General features: G+C 44.2%; 1 protein-coding gene across 3 annotated transcripts in view; it reads right to left on the reverse strand.

Moving 5' to 3' along the window:
• Positions 1-25,106, reverse strand: part of LOC143776480 (uncharacterized) — a 194,601-nt gene that overhangs the window by 137,557 nt on the left and 31,938 nt on the right. For 2 of the 3 annotated variants that reach the window (XM_077265909.1, XM_077265910.1), the window contains exons 2-4: positions 20,521-20,679; positions 13,383-13,561; positions 3,959-4,164 (exon numbers count right to left, since the gene is read on the reverse strand). In XM_077265909.1, coding sequence (XP_077122024.1) covers positions 3,959-4,164; positions 13,383-13,561; positions 20,521-20,623 — 488 coding nt within the window. In that variant the 5' untranslated portion in view covers positions 20,624-20,679. The remainder of the gene's footprint in view (positions 1-3,958; positions 4,165-13,382; positions 13,562-20,520; positions 20,680-25,106) is intronic. The other variant, XM_077265911.1, reaches the window with a different exon arrangement.

Here is a 25,106-nt window from a genome sequence, read left to right on the forward strand (position 1 = left end):
TTGTACATAAAAATAAAAAAACAACCAAAGAAAGTACCAGGAAAAGTATAGGCAAGTGTCATGAAGCATGTTAAATCACTGTATTTCTGAAATACAGGAACCAGAGGCACTCTCTGGCTTATCAATATAGCCAGTATGCTTCATGGAAAAGCGTGACCCTACTAAAGAGCTTCACTCATGTTCTTAACCACGGTGTCCTCTCCTCCATATCATAAATATTACCAAATCCTTTAGGTTTTGCCATTTTTAATGCTCAGCCTGTTTACTATCATGAGGTTTAACAGATTTTATTTATTAAGATTAGTCCATCATAAACTGCCTGTAAACTACATTACTACTCAATAGTCACAGAAGGCCTGATTCACACTTATTCTGTGCTCTGAACTGATTTGTCTAAATCTACAAATAGGTGATTTAGGTAGAACTATTCACTAAAATGAGGCAGATGGAGACACTTTGGACTCCAAATGGCCTGTGTCCTTGCTGCATCCATCTTTAAGGCTGTGTGCACACATTGCTGTTTTTCGCGTTTTTTTTCGCGTTTTTTCCCGATAAAAATGTTATAAAACCGCAAAAAAAAGCATACAATATGCATCCCATCATTTAGAATGAATTCTGCAACTTTTGTGCACATGATGCGTTTTTTTTCCGCGAAAAAAAAACGCATCGCGGTAAAAAACGCAGCGTGTTCATTAATTTTGCATTTTTTTTGCGGATTTCCCACTATAAAATGCATTGGGAAATGTCTGGAAAAAAACGCACCAAAAACGTGGCAAAAACGCATCAAAACCGCGGCAAAAACTTGTCAAAACCGCAGCAAAAACGCATGCAGATTTCTTGGAAAAAATTTCAGGTTTTTCTCAGGAATTTTCTGCAAGAAATTCTGACGTGTGCACATAGCCTAAAAATGTACAAATCTGTGGTCAACTGCAATTTTTTACATGCCTAAAAAGATGAATCACGGCCGGGAAAGACGATGAAGTCTAAAGTGAACCTGTTTGTCTCGTTACACGGCATGGTTCAGTCAGGGGCTACGCCAAGATTTTTGGATATTTAAACTGAAATCTGAACTCCTTCCCAAATAATCAACTTCATAATTTTATTGCTGTTAAGATTCTGATGTGTTCCTGAGATTTTTCTTTACTTTCTGCTACAGCATTTTCAAAGCACAGAGATTTCCTATCTGTGATTTGAATGGCGCAGCCAGAAGCAATGCAGTGAGCTCCGAACAGTTGTGTCGTGAGGGAGTGAGGTCTACGAACCTTTGTGGCTTTAGAGGGACCAGGAATGTGAGCAGAGAAGTAGAGCGTCAAACCCCGGCCTCACGGCCCCAAAACATCATGTTTTTAGAATTTCCTTAGTTTTGCATAGTTTGACAGTTTCTGTTGCTTTAATAATAATTCCATCACAATTCCATGTGCAATACTAAGGAAATCCTGAAAACATGGTATGTTCGGGGCCATGAGGACTGGAGTTTGGGAAACACTTGTCTTTAGGAACAGAGGGAGAGCTAGTGGTAAGTTCAGGATCAGGAAGTAAAAAATAAATCACAAGGATGGCTGCAATGGAAGCTTAAAACAAAAATAAAGGTAAGAAGTTTGGAGATTCATTACAGACCAGAATTTTTTTATATTTTCTGCCCTCTTTAAACAATTTATATAGTTTACGCAAAAAGATGAATGATAAGAATGTTCTATATGTTTAGCTTTAACCTTGGTTACTAGACCTTTTTACTAGCTAAATCATGGTCTGTGTGTTTCTCTCTGCTTCTTTCTCTCACTCTGATCCTCCCTCTACATTAACCTCTCCATGTACAGGTCCTTCTCAAAAAATTAGCATATAGTGTTAAATTTCATTATTTACCATAATGTAATGATTACAATTAAACTTTCATATACTATAGATTCATTATCCACCAACTGAAATTTGTCAGGTCTTTTATTGTTTTAATACTGATGATTTTGGCATACAACTCCTGATAACCCAAAAAACCTGTCTCAATAAATTAGCATATCAAGAAAAGGTTCTCTAAATGACCTATTACCCTAATCTTCTGAATCAACTAATTAACTCTAAACACATGCAAAAGATACCTGAGGCTTTTAAAAACTCCCTGCCTGGTTCATTACTCAAAACCCCCATCATGGGTAAGACTAGCGACCTGACAGATGTCAAGAAGGCCATCATTGACACCCTCAAGCAAGAGGGTAAGACCCAGAAAGAAATTTCTCAACAAATAGGCTGTTCCCAGAGTGCTGTATCAAGGCACCTCAATGGTAAGTCTGTTGGAAGGAAACAATGTGGCAGAAAACGCTGTACAACGAGAAGAGGTGACCGGAACCTGAGGAAGCAGTGGACTGAGTCTGGTGTGGAAACATCCAGAGCCACCCCGTGCACAGGCGTGTGCAGGAAATGGGCTACAGGTGCCGCATTCCCCAGGTAAAGCCACTTTTGAACCATAAACAGCAGCAGAAGTGCCTGACCTGGGCTACAGAGAAGCAGCACTGGACTGTTGCTAAGTGGTCCCAAGTACTTTTTTCTGATGAAAGCAAATTTTGCATGTCATTCGGAAATCAAGGTGCCAGAGTCTGGAGGAAGACTGGGGAGAAGGAAATGCCAAAATGCCTGAAGTCCAGTGTCAAGTACCCACAGTCAGTGATGTTGTGGGGTGCCATGTCAGCTGCTGGTGTTGGTCCACTGTGTTTCATCAAGGGCAGGGTCAATGCAGCTAGCTATCAGGAGATTTTGGAGCACTTCATGCTTCCATCGGCTGAAATGCTTTATGGAGATGAAGATTTCATTTTTCAGCACGACCTGGCACCTGCTCACAGTGCCAAAACCACTGGTAAATGGTTTACTGACCATGGTATTACTGTGCTCAATTGGCCTGCCAACTCTCCTGACCTGAACCCCATAGAGAATCTGTGGGATATTGTGAAGAGAAAGTTGAGAGACGCAAGACCCAACACTCTGGATGAGCTTAAGGCCGCTATTGAAGCATCCTGGGCCTCCATAACATCTCAGCAGTGTCACAGGCTGATTGCCTCCATGCCACGCCGCATTGAAACAGTCATTTCTGCCAAAGGATTCCCGACCAAGTATTGAGTGCATAACTGAACATTATTATTTGATGGTTTTTTTGTTTGGTATTAAAAAACACTTTTATTTGATTGGTCGGGTGAAATATGCTAATTTATTGAGACAGGTTTTTTGGGTTATCAGGAGTTGTATGCCAAAATCATCAGTATTAAAACAATAAAAGACCTGACAAATTTCAGTTGGTGGATAATGAATCTATAGTATATGAAAGTTTAATTGTAATCATTGCATTATGGTAAATAATGAAATTTAACACTATATGCTAATTTTTTGAGAAGGACCTGTATTTGAATATACAGCTATAATCTGATGCCTCAGTGAGCTAAGAATCTGTCTTGTTTTAAGCAGGATGGATTTTAACAGTTGAAGAAAAAAACACATTTCTTTGATATGATATGCTATAAAGTTTCTTATGTTTCTAATATTATTGATTTTTGTAAAGTTTGTTTAAACAAAAGAGACCATTTAAATATATTGATCACAATCTGACACTGCGAAACTAATCATTTGCTATTGACTGAAGAAGACTCCTGTATTCTCACTAACTTTACAATAACTTATCCGTGTTGAAGTCAGTTTCACATAGAGTAAAGGTAGACACTTTAGCATCAGCATTATGACCACACCTGTATCCAAGGTTATTCTATAGAAAAAAACTTGAATGACCACGAAACTCTATGGTGATCCATGTTCGCTTCAGTAGAAGATCAGTGCGTGACTTGGGAGATGAGTTGACGAATTAGATGTTGCCGTATATTTTACAGGCTAATAAATAAACCACTTGCTAATAGGCTACCTAAAAAGTAGGTGAAAAGTGTGCTTTGTGTGGGTTTGAAGCATTTGAGCTTTTCATACGTACCCTACTGTATAGATTTGACTGTCCAAAGACACAATGCACGAAACAATGTCAGAATGTTGATAGTCAGACGCGCTCTTCTTCAGGTTTATAATATGTCCACAAGTTTTTTGTTCATCCAGAGGATAAATAGAGAGATGGTTCTTGAATCCACAAACCAAGAGATGTCGTCTGAGGTTTATTGCAATGCTAAAGATGGGACTTCTGAGCTAATGGATACAAATGTAACAAAATAAATAAGTTGATGACCATCTACAGAATGTAAACCAGACATTGTATTTTGATGAAGTGTCTAGACAACATATAACAGTGACACATTACGTTGTACACTTAGCAGGACAGAATGCCTTACTTAGTAGTTATAAAAGTTAAATTACCTGCACTCTCGAACGTTTGCAAAATTATTTAATTTATGTAAGTTTAATACCACATGAAGAAGCAAAAACATTTTTTGTGATTGGCAAAAAAGATGAAGTAGCGTGTGATGTTTTGACCCCGTCCGGGTCTTTTTCAAACATCGCTAGATTTGACTTTTGCTGGCCTTATGCTCTGAACCTCAGTGTTATACAGCTAGTGATAAGTGGTATGGTGACCACAGAGCTCTGTATGGGCGCGCAGGTGTGCAGAAAGTCTATTGAAACCATCTCAAATAAGTAGTTGGTTTGGATGTTGCACATAGATGCTTGGGTTGGTGTGTTAGGATGTTTGTTCTTCAAACAACCACAACCATGTTTGGAGTTCTTTCTACTCCTAGATATCCCATGTCTTTGTGGAGTTCTTTGAAGACCAACCGATGATATATTCCAGGTAGTACTAACTGTTGTTTCCCTTTTGGGATAAAAATACCATCTGCAGTGAGGTAGAGCTTCGTCCATTCTTTAAATAATACAGCTACTGCTGGTGAATCTAACTCTCTCTCACTTTCTTGGGAACCAATTTTGCTACACATAAGGTAGAATTCTGCTAATTATTTGGTAATCCCATTGTGCTTTCCAGATTGTTTCTTTTGATAGATGCTGAATGGAGTTGGGGGATCTTGTTCTTGTGCTTTCACGGTAGTTGCCACCGTCAACAGACACCACAGCGGTGTGCATTCCTCAAACTGAACCTGTACTGGTGGTTGGTGCTCACAATAGCTGCTACACTGACTTTTTTGAGAGCACTCTTGCATGAACTCCTCAGGCTCTAAACACATTCTCAACAATCTGCATCCGCATTGCATTTTCCAGGTCTGTACTTGATACTGAAGTTGAAGTCAGTTAGTTCAGCTACCCATCTCTGAATTGTAGCATTCAGTCTTGTTGTAGTGAGGATGTAGGTCAGAGGGTCGATGTCAGTGTATACCTCAAACTCTTTGCTGTAATAGAGATAATCTGTAAATCGTTCACATGCCTGGAATTCCAGTTTTCCATAATGTACATTGTAATTTTTCTAGACATCTGTCAGTGTTCTGGAACCATAGCCGATGACTTCCAATATACGTACGACCTTGATGTTGACACAGGGCAGCTCCAAGTCCCACTTGAGAAGCGTCACAATGCAGGACAAATGGTAGGTTGAATCAGAATATCCCATTATGGGTGGTTTTACAAGGTAATCAACTAATTCTTCCAATATCTCCTGGTGATCTTACGTCCAGCTAATTGGTTGCTGAGCAGAAACTGTGTTTCTTCCTTTGGGTCGAATCATGCCCATGTTCTTATTTTTCTCCAACTATGTGTCTGGATTTGTTGCTTCCCTCAAGAGGTGGTATAACGAAGCGGAGCATCTGGGAAAAGTTCTTTATATACAGGACGTTCTGAAATAGGAGAGGAATCCTAAGATCTTCTCCAGCTCTCCCACATTAGAGGGATGCTTGTCTTTTAAGGCAATTTCCGCTGGATCTATGGTGTATCTATCTTTGGACACAATTTTTCCCAGGAATCGAACTTGGTTTTTGAACAGTTCACACTTCTTTGGGATTAGCTTCACTTCATGTTGCTGATAATGTTGGAGTATGGTCCTCACATGTTCATCATGCTCTGTGAAGGTCTTGCTGTGTACCACATTGTCATCTAGGTACAGCTTGCTGTGTACCACATTGTCATCTAGGTACAGCTGGCAGATATGGTCCTTTAATCCCTCTAGATATGCTTCTATGCTTAAGTTGGAAGAGGTACTGTGCTGAGGAGAGGACGTGTGTACAAGCATCTGACGTCTATGCGGCCAGACTGATCCAGTCTTTTCACACCCCGATAAACCAGGCAGGGAAGGAGCCCCTGGTCCCGGGTCACCCAACAGCTGAGTTGTGACACTATGCTCCTCTGGAATTCTGCCGGGGCAGAGCTGTGCCCAAATGGTAAACGGATCTACTTGTACAATCCCCATGGTGTGATGAAGGATGTCAGGAGTCCGCTGGATTCTTCAACTATCCCTTGGTGGTACACCTTACCCTGGTCAAGGACACAGAACCAGGTACTTCTAGACAAAGTATCCAGAATGTCTAGAGAGGAGTACCAGCTTTGGCTTGTCAAGGTAAAGAGGCTTATTCACCGTGCAATGCTCCTCTGGGAAATTTAATATGAATATGCCTCTTCAGAGAAAAACAAGCCAGAGCTGGAATGTCACTCTCCACAAGGAGAAACCTTACCCCTTAGACTTCACTCTAGAGCCTCTCACCTAGCCAAATCAGTTCTCATGCTGTGCACTGACAAAGGCCAGCAGCCCAAAACACCGTGTCTGCAATTGAGATACTGATTTGGCTTTTATCCTAAGGGTACCGTCACACATTGAAATTTTCATCGCTGCGACGGCACGATTCGTGACGTCGCAGCGTCGTATAATCATCGCTCCAGCGTCGTAGACTGCGGTCACACGTTGCAATCACGGCGCTGGAGCGATGCCGAAGTCCCCGGGTAACCAGGGTAAACATCGGGTAACTAAGCGCAGGGCCGCGCTTAGTAACCCGATGTTTACCCTGGTTACCAGCGTAAACGTAAAAAAACAAACAGTACATACTCACCCGTCGGTGTCCTTCAGGTCCCTTGCCGTCTGCTTCCTGCTCTGAGTGCAGCCGTACAGTGAGAGCGGAGCGCAGCACCGCTGCGCTCTGCTCTCACTTTCCGGCCGGCACTCAGAGCAGGAAGCAGACGGCAAGGGACCTGAAGGACACCGACGGGTGAGTATGTACGGTTTGTTTTTTTACGTTTACGCTTGTAACCAGGGTAAACATCGGGTTACTAAGCGCGGCCCTGCACTTAGTTACCCGATGTTTACCCTGGTTACAAGCGAAGACATCGCTGGATCGCTGTCACACACAACGATCCAGCGATGTCAGCGGGTGATCAAGCGACGAAAGAAAGTTCCAAACGATCTGCTACGACGTACGATTCTCAGCAGGGTGTCTGATCGCAGTAGCGTGTCAGACACAGCGATATCGTAACGATATCGCTAGAACGTCACGAATCGTAACGTCGTAGCGATGGAAATTTCAATGTGTGACGGTACCCTAAGTCATATTACAAGACTCGTTAAAGGGTTGATTGTGATTTGTAGGATTGATCGCTACTTCCAACAGGTGGCGCTATAGCGTTCAAGTCCTCTTTTTCTCTGAAAAGGCAATTTGCATATTGAGACGAGTAGGAAGACTGCAGGGGAGCGATTGCTTCTTGTGATGTAGAAGGGCACTTCTGACATGCAAAAGAGAATTCATGGAGGTGGGCTTTCTATATACATCTGCAATTAAATTGGTTTCCTGGACTTGGATTCTCATATCAAGGAATTCTAAATTAGAACCACCAAAGACTAAAGTAAAATGCATGTTCTTTGTATTAGTTGTATTTAAATACCTCACAAAATCATCAAAATTCTCTTTTGTGCCAGACCAAATTATAAAGACATCATCTATATATCTTAATAATATCTAATTATTTTTATAAAGAGTTTTTTTTAAGGAAAAAAACAAATTTATCTTCCAGGAAAGCTAAAAAAAAAAAAAATGGTGAAAGTACAAACCACTGGCATCCTATCTCAGTACTTGTACACTGCAAAAAACACTTTGCCATAAAAAAGAAATCATTGTTTTTAAGAATAAATCCCAAGGCTTCACAAATAAACTCTATGAACTCCTTGCTTTTATCAGTGTTCATGAGTATGGATCAGATGGTTCCTGTGGGATCCTGGTATAGCTGCTTTCTACATCAATTGATGTAATCTGAAACCCATCTTGCCATTGTACTTCATGCAGAGCATTAAGAAAATTGTTTGTATCCTTCAAATATGAAGGAATATTATGCAGAAGAGGGTGTAGCAACCAATCCATATATTGGGCCAAAGCTTCTGTTAAAGAATCTATTTCCGATATTACTGGGTATTCTAGGGGAGCTGACAGGGATTTATGTTATTTAGGTATGCCAGTATGGCTTCTGGGGAAACTCTGGGAACAATTTTGTCAGCTTTTTTGATGGTAAAACCCCCCAAATCTGAATATTTTCTTAATAAACTTTGTAATTTCTTTCTAAGCCAAAAGTTGGATCTACTGCGAGGGGGAAATAAGTTGTCCTGTCGGATAACTGTCTATTTGGTTCCTGGATATAATAGTCCCTTGTTAAGAGGACTACGTCGCTGCCTTTATCGGCTTCTCTTATTATTACATCTTTCTATTGTTTTATCTTATTTAGAACCCTTTGTTTAGCTTAGCTGGAAGTGTGGGATAGATCACTGCTTTTATATCTCTTATAAAATGAGCATGAAAGATGTCTATGACATTACTCTGGATGGTAGGAGGCGTATACAGTGGGAAAAAAAAGTATTTAGTCAGTGTCACGATAATGTAAAAAATGCCATGGTCTGAGGGATTTTTCAGAAGGTGCCATGGTTCCAGGCACACGCTGTGGGCTCTGACCCCCCTCCTCTCTGCCTGCTAGCACAGTGAAATTCTAAGCCACTCGTTTCCCCCTCCCTCAGGAATGTCTTTGTATGCCACAGTGAAGCCGGAAGTAATGAGTAGCAAAGAAGCATGGTCGGGGGGGGGGGTGTCATTCCCTTTGTTCTCTTAAACTGGTACATAATCGTGCAGCTTAGGACTGGAAGCAGGACAAATACATTTTTGGCCGCTGCATCGCCTGGGCCATCACACAGTGATTTTTCTAGGCGCAGCGCCTAGCAGATATGGGGAAACGTAGTGCTGCTTAACAGGGGCTCATAACCACGTTGTGTTTGGGCTTAAATTAATGCCCAGCTCATGCCCGAAAAATGGTAGTTCCGTGATCACTATACGAGGTTGCATCCTGGAGCTTCGGGGAATATGAATCTTCCATGACTCTGAGTCCCTCTGAGAAAGTAGGAGTGCATTCTATAGCTCAGCCCACTCAGTGATGTCACGACAAAGGGGTATAACACCCTGAGAGCTCAGTTTTCACTAGTCTTTGCTCAGGAAAAGAGCTAACAGCAGCACTGCAAGCTGCTCTGATGCACTCTGATGTTCGCCCCTCCCCCGAGCCACATGGTCTGCCATGAGCTGAAATTATATAAGGAACTGTAAGTGTTTTTTTCTTCTGTTAATCCCTTTTTATTTGTAATTGTCTGTATATACCTAATTGTCTCATTTTATAATATCTTTTTACCCTTTTGTAAACACTGCCTATCTTTTGGAGTAAATATATAAAATTACTAGCTTCGTTTCTGCTTGCTCTATAAAGTACTGTCATGTCCTCTGAAGTGAATTACGCTACTAATTTGGGTTGGCTCCGGACCTGTTATTAATTAAGAAATCTGAGCTGGTGGCAGCGGATTTGTCCTGTGCTTTTGTAGACTTTGTAGCAATGGACGACGTTGATAATTATTGTTCCCGCCTGAGTGGGAGTAGTTATATTGCCCTCGCTGCAGTGTGCCCATTAGCCAGTACAAAATAAGGCAGCCTTTCTGGTGACTAATTATCCTAAGTGCAGTGCCCTGTCTGACCTGAGGGTAAGGGGGGTGCCAGAGAGGTGCAAGTTCCAAACCGGAACTGGGAAGTGGGATATAGATAAATCCCCTTCAGAAAAGAACCATGGGCAACCAAACAACCCCGGTTCATGACATATTAGTGTGAGCGGTGGGGATGATAAAGCTATCGTCCCTGTGAGTCATGACAGTCAGCCACCAATTCTGCAAGTTATCCCACTTAAAAAGATGAGAGAGGCCTGTAATTGACATCATAAGTAGACCGCAACTATAAGAGTCAAAATGAGAAAACAAATCCAGAAAATCACCTTGTCTGATTTGGCAAGATTTATTTTGCAAATTATGGTAGAAAAAAAGTATTTGGTCACCTAAAAACATGCAAGATTACTTCTCTCACAGACTTGTAACTTCTTATTTGAGAGGCTCCTCTGTCCTCCACTCATTACCTGTAGTAATGGCACCTGTTTGAACTTGTTATCAGTATAAAAGACATCTGTCCACAACCTCAAGCAGTCCATCTCCAAACTCCACCATGGTGAAGACTAAAGAGCTGTTGAAGGACACCAGAAAAAAAATTGTAGCCCTACACCAGGCTGGGAAGACTGAATCTGCAATAGGCAAGCAGCTTGGTGTGATGAATTCAACTGTGGGAACAATAATAAGAAAATGGAACGCATACAAGACCACTGATAATCTCCCTCGATCTGGGGCTCCATGCAAGATCTCACCCAATGGGGTCAAAATTATCACAAGAACTGTGAGCAAAAATCCCAGAACCACATGGGGGGGATTTAGTGAATGACCTTCATAGAGCTGGGACCACTGTAACAAATGCTACAATCAGTAACAAACTACGCTGCCAGGGACTCAGATCCTGCAGTGCCAGACATGTCCCCCTACTCAAGCCAGTATATGTCCGGGCCCATCTGAAGTTTGCTAGAGAGCATTTGGATTATCCAGAAGAGTATTGGGAGAATGTCATATGGTCTGATGAAACCAAAGTAGAACTGTTTTTTAGAAACAAAACTCGTAGTGTTTGGAAGAGACAATGCTGAGTTGCATCCAAAGAACACCATACCTACTGTGAAGCATGGGGGTGGCAACACCATGCTTTGGGGCTGTTTCTCTGCAAAGGGACCAGGATGACTGATCCGTGTAAATGAAAGAATGAATTGGGCCATGTATCGTGAGATTTTGAGTGCAAACCTCCTTTCATCAGCAAGGGCATTGAATATGAACATTGATGGGTCTTTCAGCATGGTAATGATCCCAAGCACACTGCCAGGGCAACAAAGGAGTGGCTCATAAGAAGCATATGAAGGTCCTGGAGTGGCCTAGCCAGTCTCCAGATCTCAACCGCATAGAAAACCTTTGATGGGAGTTGAAAGTCCATGTTGCCCAGCGACAGGTCCAAAACATCACTGCTCTAGAGGAGATCTGCATGGAGGAATGGGCCAACATGCCAAAAACCTTGTGAAGACTTACAGAAAATGTTTGACCACTGTCACTGCCAACGAAGGATATATAACAAAATATTAAGATGAACTTTTGTTAATGACCAAATACTTATTTTCCACCATAATTTTCTAAATAAATCTTGCCAAATCAGACAAGATGATTTTCTGGATTTGTTTTCTCATTTTGACTCTCATAATTGTGGTCTACCTATGATGTCAATTACAGGCCTCTCTCATCTTTTTAAGTGGGAGAACTTGCACAATTGATGGTTGAATAAATACTTCCCCCCCCCCACTGTATATGGAATTAAATCCTCTCAGAAATAGTGTACTACTAATGCTGCCAATAGTAGTATGATGACTTAAATCCTCATTTAGGCTGATTAGTAGGGTTGCATCATCTGCGACCACTGATAGTGAGGAATTATTTTTTTTCTCCTATCTGAAAACCTAGGGGACAATAGAGAATGGTGTCAAATATAGAAAAAGAAGCAGCATCTGTTCCAGGTGAAAAAAGTATCAAAAAATCTTTATTCTGCCATCACATCATACAGTAGTATGATGTGATGGCAGAATAAAGACTTTTTGATACTTTTTTCACCTGGATCGGATGCTGCTTCTTTTTCTATATTTGTGAGTATTGGTCCAGTGGGATCCATGGACTTTGGAGCGTGCATCATGGTCATCTGAGTGCTGTTGGTTGTTGCTTTTCTTCAATAGAGAATGGTGTGTCTCCCTGTGAAGAATCTATGTAGATGCATTTTTCTTGTGGCTTTGAACATGTCAATTTTGAAGTCCACTAGTCTGGGAGACAAAAGACCCTTAGAAAGAGTTAAATTCACAACTGTATGGTTTGGTATTCCTCCACTTATCTCCAGAACACCTGTTTGCTTTTTTGTTTAATGAGAAAACTTACACCCCCTACCGCCTCTTCTCGTAAGTCTCCTAAAGGGAGAGATTCGGTAGTGGCAGGGGATCAGTAGTTACAGTCAACTTTCTGTGACATCATGTCATCCGTGGAGCTGGAATCTGAATCTGTAGTCCAGTAATCCTGTTATAAGGGACGGTGAGTGCCAGTTTTTTCTTCTCTCACATTCCACAACCATATAGAAATATTGTTCTTCTTACAAGATCAGATTTATCATTTAAATGAAAGGATAAAATCTAGGGTAGAAATCACACAGACTTCACTTGTTCTTCCAAGACTGCTAAGAGATTATAATCTCCTACCACTTTTGTGGCAGGCTTGTAAAAAGACTGTAGTGGCATGGATGATAGGAGCAAAATGTGTAATGGTTGAAGGCTTGACCCACTAATATCTCAATAATTAACTTATTTTGTAGATAAAGCATCTACAGGACATACCACTTGAGAAATCTCTGAACAGCCTTGAGACCAACATGTTGGTCCTGGTTTCCACTAGTCTATCCTTCTTTGACCAAAACAGAATTGGACAAGACAAAGTTCAATGTGTATAATGATTGATAAACCCATGGCAGAAGTTATAGTCACTACTGAATCTAGGTGGCATTGAAAGATGCAAAGCCTGAACATATGCTGCTAACACTGGAGAATAAATTAACTATTTTTGTTAATTGATGAATAGCATAGGAACAACAATTGGGTCAATTGACCGCAAGACTCCCAAGTGTTTAAAAACTGACCAAAGCACCTTTATGTTTTCTTGCTGAAAAGAACCTTACTGAGCCAATTCATGAAAAAGACATATCAGCCCCTTTGGGAACCAAGGCCTGTGGAGACTCTTATGATTCTTACTGGAGATAGATCCTTGGCTGCTACTTGCCATTGGCAATAGCAACAGTTGTCTTCCTTCTGGAGAAAAATATTTTTTCTTAGTTTACAATGGGCACTGTTAACTAGCTTAGTTTAGCAGATACATACCGTAGGTTGGCTGTAATGTGTGTTACCTTCTTGCTTATTGCAACCAAAGCCCTATCAGAATATATTATTTGTGTCTCATAAATAGTGTTTATAAGATAGTACATTTTTTCAAACAATAATTAACAAAAGGAAAGCATTTTACTTACCCTGATCTTGTCTAACACAACAGCTCCAGAAGTCCAAACAATCAGAGTACCATCATTTGATGATGAGACGACTAGCTTTGTCTCTGTCCAATACAAGAGGTTGGTGACCATCCCTGAATGTTCAGCTGCTGACTGAGACAGGCGTCCACTGTCCAGGTCCCACCACTTTATCATTCCATCTGGAAATGGGATGCAAGAGCTAAGTGAATGGGGCAGAGCAATTAAATTTACAACTAGCAGACATTGTTTATGAGCTAACAATTATAGAGTTTGGGACCACAGAATTATTAAGGCCAACACAGTTGAGCCCTGTAAGATTTCAGTGACATGAAAAAAGTTAAGTTGGAATAGGACTCCAATCTACATACCTACCATGAATAGCAGTTACTCAAGGTGCACTGATATTAGGTTTGGGCTATATGGCAATAAGTGTCATGCACGACTGAACGACACCGCCGGGCAGGACTCAAATACAGTACAATAGATGAGGAGGCAGAAACTAAACAGCAACTTTATTTAAAGACAGACTATAAATTGAAAAATAAGACAGTTCTTGTAATGATAATGACAATAATAGATACAAGGAGAGATAGCTGATCAATGTTCAATACAAACAGTATAAACAATTCCTACAAACTACTCTCTTCTAACCTCCTACCTGGCTTCCGATAATCAGGCCGCTGTGCTACAGCGTCCTCGCTAAAAAACCCTGCTCTGAATCCTACTAGAGGTGAACATCGGTATCACACATACTTCTGTAGCTCTTAGGAGAAAGTCTGTTTGCTTCTACTCGGTTCTGATGTAATGGAGCCAGGGGCGGATTATAATAGGATAAATCTGGGCAGTAGCCCCGGACCCAGTGGTGTGGGAGGCCCTCGGCTACCGCTCAGATTGCCCACCGCCATCAGGGCATTACTGTCCTGATTGGCGTATGGGCCCGGTGGGCAGAGGGGGCCCACATCGGGCCCCGTCTCATCTGCTCACTGGGCCCCTACCGGTGCTGTGGCAGTTAAACGCTCGCTATTGATGTGCGGGCGCGCGCCCGCACGTCAATAGTTAACAGCCGCCAGCCAATCGGAGGCTGGCAGCTGACATCAGCCGCAGCGCGCACGTCGCCGGCGAGTGCACGCTGCTGGAGGGAGCAGGTGGGGAGAACTTTTTCTTTTTTTTATTGAGAACGGCAATCCGGGAGGCCTGGGCCAGTATGCTGGAGACACTGGGGGCAATATGCTGGACACACTGGGGGCAATATGCTGGAGACACTGGGGCAATATGCTGGAGACACTGGGGCAGATTGCTGGACACAATGGGGCAATATGCTGGACACACTGGGGGCAATATGCTGGACACACTGGGGCAGATTGCAGGACACACTTGGAGCAATAAGCTGGAGACACTGGGACAGCATGCTGGACAAACTGGGGGCAATATGCTGGACAAACTGGGGGCAATATGTTGGACACACTGGGGGCAATATGCTAGACAAACTGGGGACTGAATGCTGGACACACTGGGGGCAATATGCTGGACACACTGGGGGCAATAGGCTGGAGACACTGGTGAAATATGCTGGAGACACTGGGGCAGATTGCTGAACACACTGGGGGCAATATGCTGGAGACACTGGGGCAGGATGCTGGACACACTGAGGGCAGAATGCTGGACACACTGGGGGCAGAATGCTGGACACACTGGGGGCAGAATGCTAGACACACTGGGGGCAATATGCTGGAGACACTGGGGGCAGGATGCTGGACACACTGGGGGCAATAGGCTGGAAACAATGGGGGCAGGATGCTGGACACACTGGGGGCAATATGCTGGAGACACTGGGGCAGACTGCTGGACACACTGGGGGCAATATGCTGGAGACGCTGGGGCAGATTGCTGGACACACTGGAGGCAATATGCTGGACAAACTGGGGGCAATATGCTGGACACACTGGGGGCAATCTGCTGGACAAACTGGGGGCAATATGCTGGACAAACTGGGGGCAATACGCTGGACACACTGGGGGCAGGATGCTGGACACACTAGGGGGCAGAATGCTGGAGACACTGGGGGCAATATGCTGGACACACTGGGGGCAATATGCTGGAGACATTGGGGGCAGGATGCTGGACACACTGGGGGCAATAGGCTGGAAACACTGGGGGCAGGATGCTGGACACACTGGGGGCAATATGCTGGAGACACTGGGGCAATATTCTGGAAACACTGGGGCAGATTGCTGGACACAATGGGGCAATATGCTGGACACACTAGGGGCAAAATGCTGGACACACTGGGGCAGATTGCAGGACACACTTGGAGCAATATGCTGGAGACACTGGGGCAGCATGCTGGAAACACTGGGGGCAGGATGCTGGACACACTGGGGGCAATATGCTGGAGACACTGGTGAAATTTGCTGGAGACACTGGGGCAGATTGCTGAACACACTGGGGGCAATATGCTGGAGACACTGGGGGCAGAATGCTGGACACACTGGGGCAATATGCTGGACACACTGGGGGCAGGATGCTGGAAACACTGGGGGCAATATGCTGGACACAATGGGGGCAATATGCTGGAAAAACTGGGGGCAGATTGCTGGACACAATGGGGCAATATGCTGGACACACTGGGGGCAATATGCTGGAGACACTGGGGCAGATTGCTGGACACAATTGGGCAATATGCTGGACACACTGGGGGCAATATGCTGGAGACACTGGGGCAGATTGCTGGATACAATGGGGCAATATGCTGGACAAACTGGGGCAATATGCTGGACAAACTGGGGGCAATACGCTGGACACACTGCGGGCAGGATGCTGCACACACTGAGGGCAGAATGCTGGACACACTGGGGGCAGAATGCTGGACACACTGGGGGCAATATGCTGGACACACTGGGGGCAATATGCTGGAGACATTGGGGGCAGGATGCTGGACACACTGGGGGCAATAGGCTGGAAACACTGGGGGCAGGATGCTGTACACACTGGGGGCAATATGCTGGAGACACTGGGGCAATATTCTGGAAACACTGGGGCAGATTGCTGGACACAATGGGGCAATATGCTGGACACACTAGGGGCAAAATGCTGGACACACTGGGGCAGATTGCAGGACACACTGGGGGCAATATGCTGGAGACACTGGGGCAGATTACTGGACACACTGGGGGCAATATGCTGGACAAACTAGGGGCAATATGCTGGACACACTGGGGGCAGGATGCTGGACACACTGGGGGCAGAATGCTGGACATACTGGGGGCAATATGCTGGACACACTGGGGGCAATATGCTGGACACAATGGGGGGCAATATGCTGGATACACTGGGGGCAGGATGCTGGACACTGGGGGCAGAGATGCTGGACACTGGGGGCAGAGATGCTGGACACTGGGGGCAGAGATGCTGGACACACTGGGGGCAGATATGCTGGACACACTGGGGCAGGATGCTGGACACTGGGGGCAGAGATGCTGGACACTGGGGGCAGAGATGCTGGACACTGGGGCAGAGATGCTGGACACTGGGGGCAGGACTGGAGACAGATGGGGCAGGATTGGAGACATGGGTAGAATGTAGATACAGGGCATGATTGGAGACATGGGGCAGAATGAAAGACATGGGGCAGGATTGGAGACAGATCGTGCAGGATCATGGGGCAGGATGAATACGATGGAGACTGATGGGGCAGGATGGGGAGATCATATGGGGCAGGATGGATACTCATGAGGGCAGGATGGGAGAACATATGGCTGAAGCCAGGAATGAGATACATGGGGCCAGGATGGGGGATATTATTATTACCATAGGGGCTAATTAAGGGATATTATTACTGCAGTGATGTATTAATTTTATTTTTTGAGGACACTGTTTTAAATGGGGGGTGGTCTTGTTACTGTGTAGAGTGACACTATGTCGCCTCTTTTTCTTCATGTGGTGTAATGTAGAAGTTGGGAAAAATTAAGCAATGTGTTCTGCAAGCGGAGCTCGAGATAACTGTGTTATTTCCTGCAGAGATGAGTCCTGGCTGGATAAAGTGATGGCGGTCTGTGCTGGATGAAAGATGAAGGACTTCACCTAGAGACGTCACTGGTGAGTCAGTGTTACCTATACACTGACACTATACACTGTATACTATATACAGAGGTCCTGTGTATGTCATCAGTGATCACTGTATTACCTCTACACAGACACTGCATACTAAGTACAGATCTCCTGTGAATACTGGCACTTATGGTGATAGTATTGTTTTTTTTTCTTCCTAACTGAAGGGTAAATTGACTAGATCAATGGATGTTTGACAGGTTATAGTTTCACACAGCAACTATTTTTCTGGAATAATCTGGTTCAGGTATATGATGACCCCGTCGCATGACCCCGTCGCATGATCCCGTCACATGACCAGGGGGCCCATAGTGTCTGAACAGCCCGGGGCCCTGGCTACCCTTAATCCACCCCTGAGTAGAGCTGAGTTTGTTGCGATGAGCTCTTCCTTCAGGTTATCAGATCCGTCTTCTTCCAGATCCAGGTAAGTCTTGTTCCCACTTTCAATACTGAGGGTTACTGGTATCATAGCGTTGTTTTCTCTCTCAGGTTACAGGTGCTTGGGGAGAACCACTTTGTCTGTGCAATGTGACTATTTCCTTCTGAAGCGGTCCTTGTTATCTATACTGCGGTAACCGGGCACTATCTGCTCCCTTGAAGCTGTTAATTTGCCAAGCTCTCAGTGTTAGGACACATTTATTTTCCTGTCTCTTTCACCAAGGTGTGAGTCTCCCTCTTCATTTCCTGAACAAACACTTCCTGCTTCTTGCTTAAACCAACAGACAGCAAGTTGCAGGGAGGAAAAGGACTAGTCCAAGTGCACACAAATCAGAGGGGAGCATCATCTCTCAAAGTCACAGTGTAATTCAGTTCTTGGCAGGGGCTGAACCCCTGCATGCCTTCCCACTTAAAGGCGGCCATACTTGGCCTTCCTGTATAGTCCAGGGAGAAGGATAAAGGACCATACAACTCTTTACTCAGCAGTGCCATGTTGCCCACAATACATACAGGTGGACCAAATGAACTTATCAGCATACCTATTTGGTGGAACACCTGCATTAGGCCTACTGGATTTCTGGAGGTCTTGACTATCTTCAATGGAAGCAGTATCAGTAGGGCTGTCCTCTGCAGCAGAAAGATCGGGCAGAGCCGGGGTTCTCCTCTGCAAACTGGCAATGGTTCTGTATCAGGAATGTCAGCATCCACTGCCGGGGGACCTGGAATGATCCACCAGTATTCACTAGAGTCTCTGTAAGGGAAATTCGACCCAGGTGAAGGAACAGGAGGAGTTGCTCTCAGGGATGATGTGGGATCTTCAGACCAGCATGGCTGTAACATATTCCTGTGTAGAGTTCTCGGATCAGATTCCTCATTTTCAACCTGTACTTCATACATCAGCCGTTGGGGTACAGTCTCTTGATCACTTTGTATGGTTGCACTTCCCAACGTTCACTCAGCTTGCCTTTGAGACGTCTTTACCATACCAGCACCCAGTCCCCAGACTTAAGTGGAACTTCCTGAATTGGAAGACGGCTGTTATAGATCTTTTCTTGTAACCGCTGTCCTGCTAGCCGATGTATGGTCTGAAGCCACCGTTGCCTATGTTCGTTCACCCATGAGGTAGTAGAACGTTGCAATAGATCATCTGGCTGTTCCAGATTTAGTTCAATGAAATAGTAGCATGCATGGGGTATAACCATAGTGGTGTGGACCCAATTGTTATAGGTACAGACTAGTGATGAGCAAGTATACTCGTTGCTCGGGTTTTCCAGAGAACGATCGGGTGATCTCCAAGTATTTGTTAGTGTTCGGGGATTAAGTTTTCATCACGGCAGCTGAATGATTTACAGCTATTAGCCAGGCTGAGTACATGTGGGGGTTGCCTGGTTGCTAGGGAATCCCCACATGTAATCAAGCTGGCTAATAGCTGTAAATCATTCAGCTGTAGCGATGAAAACTTAATCTCCGAACACTAACAAATACTCAGAGATCACCCGAGAGTGCTCTGGAAAATCAGAGCAACGAGTACACTCGCTCATCACTAGTACAGACCAATTTGTGCACATAGTGAGGCCAATGTGCTTTCTTATCTTCCTCTAATGTTCACAACATTTGAAGCAGAGTCCATTTAAAGTGCTCACAGGCCCAATTCCATTCCTTATGATTTTTTTTTAAAAATATAGGAAATCATAAGATGCAATATCACAGTGCTTAATCATGATCTCATTATTATAGTGTAGCCCCAACCTCATGGCCATGGCTTCCATTTTTTACAATTGCTATGATCGACATGATGGATCTATGATGATGTGTCATCACTTAGAAATGGTCCATCAGGTTGTTATAAAATAAACAGAACAATGTGCTAGAATAATGGTTTATGTTATTGATTACAGTAGGGAGCTGTCACATAATGAATCATTATTTCAATGCAACATGCACAGTTTCTCATGTATGCACTATATGGATGTGCTACCAAGAACACTATTTACACACAATAACTGTACAAGAAAATATGAAGGATTGATGACACCCCATACCACTCAAAGCAGTTAATGTCTACATTTCCCCCTCATCCCTACACTGGATGATGTGGCGCATTAACATTTTTTTCTGTTAATTACTAGTGATGAGTGAGTGTACTCGTTGCTCGGGTTTTCCCAAGCACGCTCGGGTGGTCTCCGAGTATTTGTAACTGCCCGGAGATTTAGTTTTCATCTCCTCAGCTGAATGATTTACAGCTACTAACCTGCTTGATTACATGTGGGGATCCCCTAGCAACCAGGCAACTCCCACATGTACTCAGGCTGGTTAGTAGCTGTAAATCATTCAGCTGAGGCGATGCAAACTAAATCTCCAAGCAGTTACAAATACTCGGAGACCACCCGAGCAACGAGTACACTCGCTCATCATTATTAATTACGATTAATGGTAATGCAAACTTTTGAGTCCTACTTCATTCTCCTGAATCTCTCAATACTCTACCAATTACAGTATTTTACTGTTTTCTTAGACTATTTCCCTGCATGAGATACTTGTCAATTCCCGTATTGTTATAGGTGTCTATACTCTGAATATACCTGTTCCTTACCTTCAAAGCCCGTGAGAAACTCTCTCCTTGCTGTATGGAACCCAAGAGCTGTTATTGACCTTTGGTGACAATCTCGAACACTAAAATGCCGCTGCATCGCCATGTTGACAAGTGATGACTCCTGGATGCCTGTAGATACCTGTCACTGGCTCATATTTGCTGCAAAAGTATTGAGAAACATCCAATTTGACTATATTAAGAATGCAAAGAAATATTAGACCTTGCATATTTAGACTTTAACCTGCCCTAATTTAGTAGTACAAAAATAACACTCTGCTTGCAGTTCTGATATCCAAATGTAGTGAAAGTACTGCACCAGTACATTCCTTCCTATGAAACAATATTCCTATTTTAGGCACTTATAGCTGCAAATTTTGTGCCTGGATTTTTGGCTGTAAGATGAAAATAATGACAAACAAATGAATGAAAATGTAACAAATATCATTCACAATCTGAGAAAATATTGTGTGCAAAAAAGATTTTTAAATTTGCAACATGTCAATTTATAATGTGGACAGGTCATAGTTTAATTTCAGACTTTCCTCAAAGGATGGAGGCAGTGTCGTATTGGCCCACCAGGGCACCGTAAAATCTCTCTGGTGGGCCCTGGAAGCTTGTCAGGCCCCAGAGCAGGACGTAGAGAGGGCCGTTGGTTTCAACTGAATGTTTGCCCTCGGACGCACATTCAGTTGAAATGTATTGCCCCGTCGTCATCACAATAGGCCGCTGTCCTAGCACAGGGCAGAGGCTGTTATGATCCGGTGACCTTGGAGCAGCATGAGACTTTCTCAGGAGTAGGTGGAATCTGTACTGACCGCAAACCCTAAACTGACACCGCAACTAGAAGTAGCCGTGGGGTGTACCTAACACATCCTAGACACCTCGACACAGCCGGAGGACTAAATACCTGTTATGACCTGGTGGGTACGGAGCGGTACTGAGATGACCTGGTGGGCAAAACCAATCATGGACTCGCTACGGAGCAGCACTGAAATGACCTGGTGGGTAAAACAAAAATAGGACTAGCTCTGAGGAGGTGGTAACTTTACTGACCGCAATCCCTACTCCTAACACCAACACTAGAAATAGCCGTGGAGCGTACCTAACTCTGCCTAGACGCCTCTGCACAGCCTAAGAACTAGCTACCCCTGAAGATGGAAACGGAAAGCTATCTCGCCTCAGAGAAACCCCCAAAGGAAGATAGCCCCCCACAAATATTGACGGTGAGTGGAGAGAGAAATGACAAACTCAGAAATGAAACTAGATTTTTTAGCAAAGGAGGCCAGTACTATCTAAATAGACAGAGATAGAAAAGGTTGCTGTGCGGTCAGTATAAAAACTAAAAGTCCACGCAGAGTTTACAAAAATAACCACCACACCGACTCACGGTGTGGAGGGGCAAATCTGCGACCCCAGAGCTTCCAACTAGCCGGAATATTTCATAATGACAAGCTGGACAAAAGAGACATAAATTGAACTGAACATAAGGTCATAAGCAGGGAAACACCCAAAAAGTAGCAGACTTATCTTAAGCTGAAAAGGGACTGGCCAACAGAGAACTTCCAAGAAAGGACTGAATCCACAGGAAATACATTGACAGCTGGCATCCACTAAAGCCAAAAGCCCAGTTAAATAACAAGGCCAGGAAACCGATTAGTGAACGCAGCTGCTAAGTTCCACTTGAAACCACCAGAGGGAGCCCAAGAGCAGAACTCCCAAAAATACCATTCGCAACCACAGGATGGAGTCCAAGAACGGAATTCACAACAGTACCCCCCCCTTGAGGAGGGGTCACCGAACCCTCACCAGAGCCCCCAGGCCGATCAGGATGAGCCAAATGAAAAGCACGTACCAAATCGGCAGCATGGACATCGGAGGCAAAAACCCAAGAGTTATCCTCCTGGCCATAACCCTTCCACTTGACCAGATACTGAAGTTTCCGCCTTGAAAGACGAGAATCCAAAATCTTCTCCACCACATATTCCAGCTCCCCCTCAACCAACACCGGAGCAGGAGGGTCAACGGAGGGAACCATGGGCACCACATATCTCCGCAACAAAGATCTATGGAACACATTATGAATGGAAAACGAAGCTGGAAGGGCCAAAAGAAAAGACACCAGATTGATAATTTCCGAAATCCTATAAGGACCAATAAAACGAGGTTTGAACTTAGGGGAAGAGACCTTCATAGGAACATCACGAGAAGACAACCAGACCAAATCCCCAACCCGAAGCCGGGGACCAACGCACCGACGGCGGTTAGCAAAACGTTGAGCCTTTTCCTGAGATAATGTTAAATTGTCCACCACATGAGTCCAAATCCGCTGCAACCTGTCCACCACAGAATCCACCCCAGGACAGTCCGAAGGCTCAACCTGCCCTGAAGAAAAACGAGGATGAAAACCGAAATTGCAAAAAAAAGGCGAAACCAAAGTAGCCGAACTAGCCCGATTATTAAGGGCAAACTCGGCCAACGGCAAGAAGGTAACCCAATCATCCTGATCAGCAGACACAAAGCATCTCAAGTAGGTTTCCAAGGTCTGATTGGTTCGCTCCGTCTGTCCATTTGTCTGAGGGTGAAATGCCGAAGAAAAAGACAAATTAATGCCCATTCTACCACAAAAGGACCGCCAAAACCTAGAAACAAACTGGGTACCTCTGTCAGACACAATATTCTCCGGAATACCATGCAAACGAACCACATGCTGGAAAAACAAAGGAACCAAATCAGAGGAGGAAGGCAACTTAGGCAAAGGTACCAAATGGACCATTTTAGAAAACCGGTCACAAACCACCCAGATGACAGACATCTTCTGAGACACAGGAAGATCGGAAATAAAATCCATGGAAATATGCATCCAGGGCCTCTCAGGGATAGGCAAGGGCAAAAACAACCCACTAGCACGAGAACAGCAGGGCTTAGCCCGGGCACAAATCCCACAGGACTGCACGAAGGAACGCACATCCAGTGACAAAGAAGGCCACCAAAAGGACCTGGCAACCAAATCTCTGGTTCCAAAGATCCCAGGATGACCAGCCAACACCGAACAATGGATCTCAGAAATCACCTTATTAGTCCATCTATCAGGAACAAACAATTTCCCCACAGGACAGCGGTCGGGTCTATCAGCCTGAAACTCATGAAGCACCCGCCGCAAATCAGGGGAGATAGCAGAAAGAATCACCCCCTCCTTGAGAATACCAGCCGGCTCACGGACTCCAGGAGAATCAGGCAAAAAACTCCTAGACAAGGCATCAGCTTTCACATTCTTAGATCCCGGAAGATACGAGACCACAAAATCAAAACGGGAGAAAAACAAAGACCACCGAGCCTGTCTAGGATTCAAGCGCTTGGCCAACTTAAGGTAAATCAGATTCTTATGGTCGGTCAAGACCACAACACGATGCTTGGCTCCCTCAAGCCAATGTCGCCACTCTTCGAATGCCCACTTCATAGCCAACAACTCCCGATTGCCGACATCATAATTATGCTCAGCAGGCGAAAACTTTCTGGAGAAGAAAGCACACGGCTTCAACACAGAGCCATCAGAGCTTCTCGGAGACAGAACAGCTCCTGCCCCAATCTCAGAAGCATCAACCTCAACCTGAAAAAGGAGAGAAACATCTGGCTGACGCAACACAGGGGCAGAAGTAAAACGACGCTTAAGCTCCTGAAAGGCCTCCACAGCCACAGAGGACCAATTCACCACATCTGCACCTTTCTTGGTCAAATCGGTCAGAGGTTTAACCACAGTAGAAAAATTAGCAATGAAGCAGCGATAAAAATTAGCAAAGCCCAAAAATTTCTGAAGGCTCTTCACAGATGTGGGCTGAGTCCAATCATAAATAGCCTGGACCTTAACAGGGTCCATTTCAATAGCCGAGGGAGAAAAAATGAACCCTAGAAAAGAAACCTTCTGAACTCCAAAAAGGCACTTAGACCCCTTCACAAACAGTGTATTAGCACGAAGAATCTGAAATACCATCCTGACCTGCTTCACATGAGTCTCCCAATCATCGGAAAAAAACAAAATATCATCCAAATATACAATCATAAATTTATCCAAATACTCCCGGAAAATATCATGCATAAAGGACTGAAACACAGATGGAGCATTAGAGAGCCCGAAAGGCAACACAAGATATTCAAAATGGCCTTCGGGCGTATTAAATGCTGTTTTCCATTCATCACCCTGTTTGATGCGGACCAGATTATACGCCCCTCGAAGGTCAATCTTGGTAAACCAGCTAGCCCCTTTGATCCGAGCAAACAAATCAGAGAGCATAGGCAAAGGGTACTGGAATTTGACCGTGATCTTATTGAGAAGGTGATAATCTATACAGGGCCTCAAGGAGCCATCCTTCTTGGCAACAAAAAAGAACCCCGCTCCCAACGGTGATGAAGACGGGCGAATATGCCCCTTCTCCAAGGACTCTTTTACATAAGTCCGCATAGCGGTATGCTCTGGCACAGACAGATTGAAAAGTCAACCCTTAGGGAACTTACAGCCAGGAATCAAATTAATAGCGCAATCACAGTCCCTATGAGGAGGCAGAGGACTGGATTTAGGCTCCTCAAATATA

The sequence above is a fragment of the Ranitomeya variabilis genome, chromosome 5, assembly GCF_051348905.1.
Source record: "Ranitomeya variabilis isolate aRanVar5 chromosome 5, aRanVar5.hap1, whole genome shotgun sequence".
Classification (NCBI taxonomy): domain Eukaryota; kingdom Metazoa; phylum Chordata; class Amphibia; order Anura; family Dendrobatidae; genus Ranitomeya; species Ranitomeya variabilis.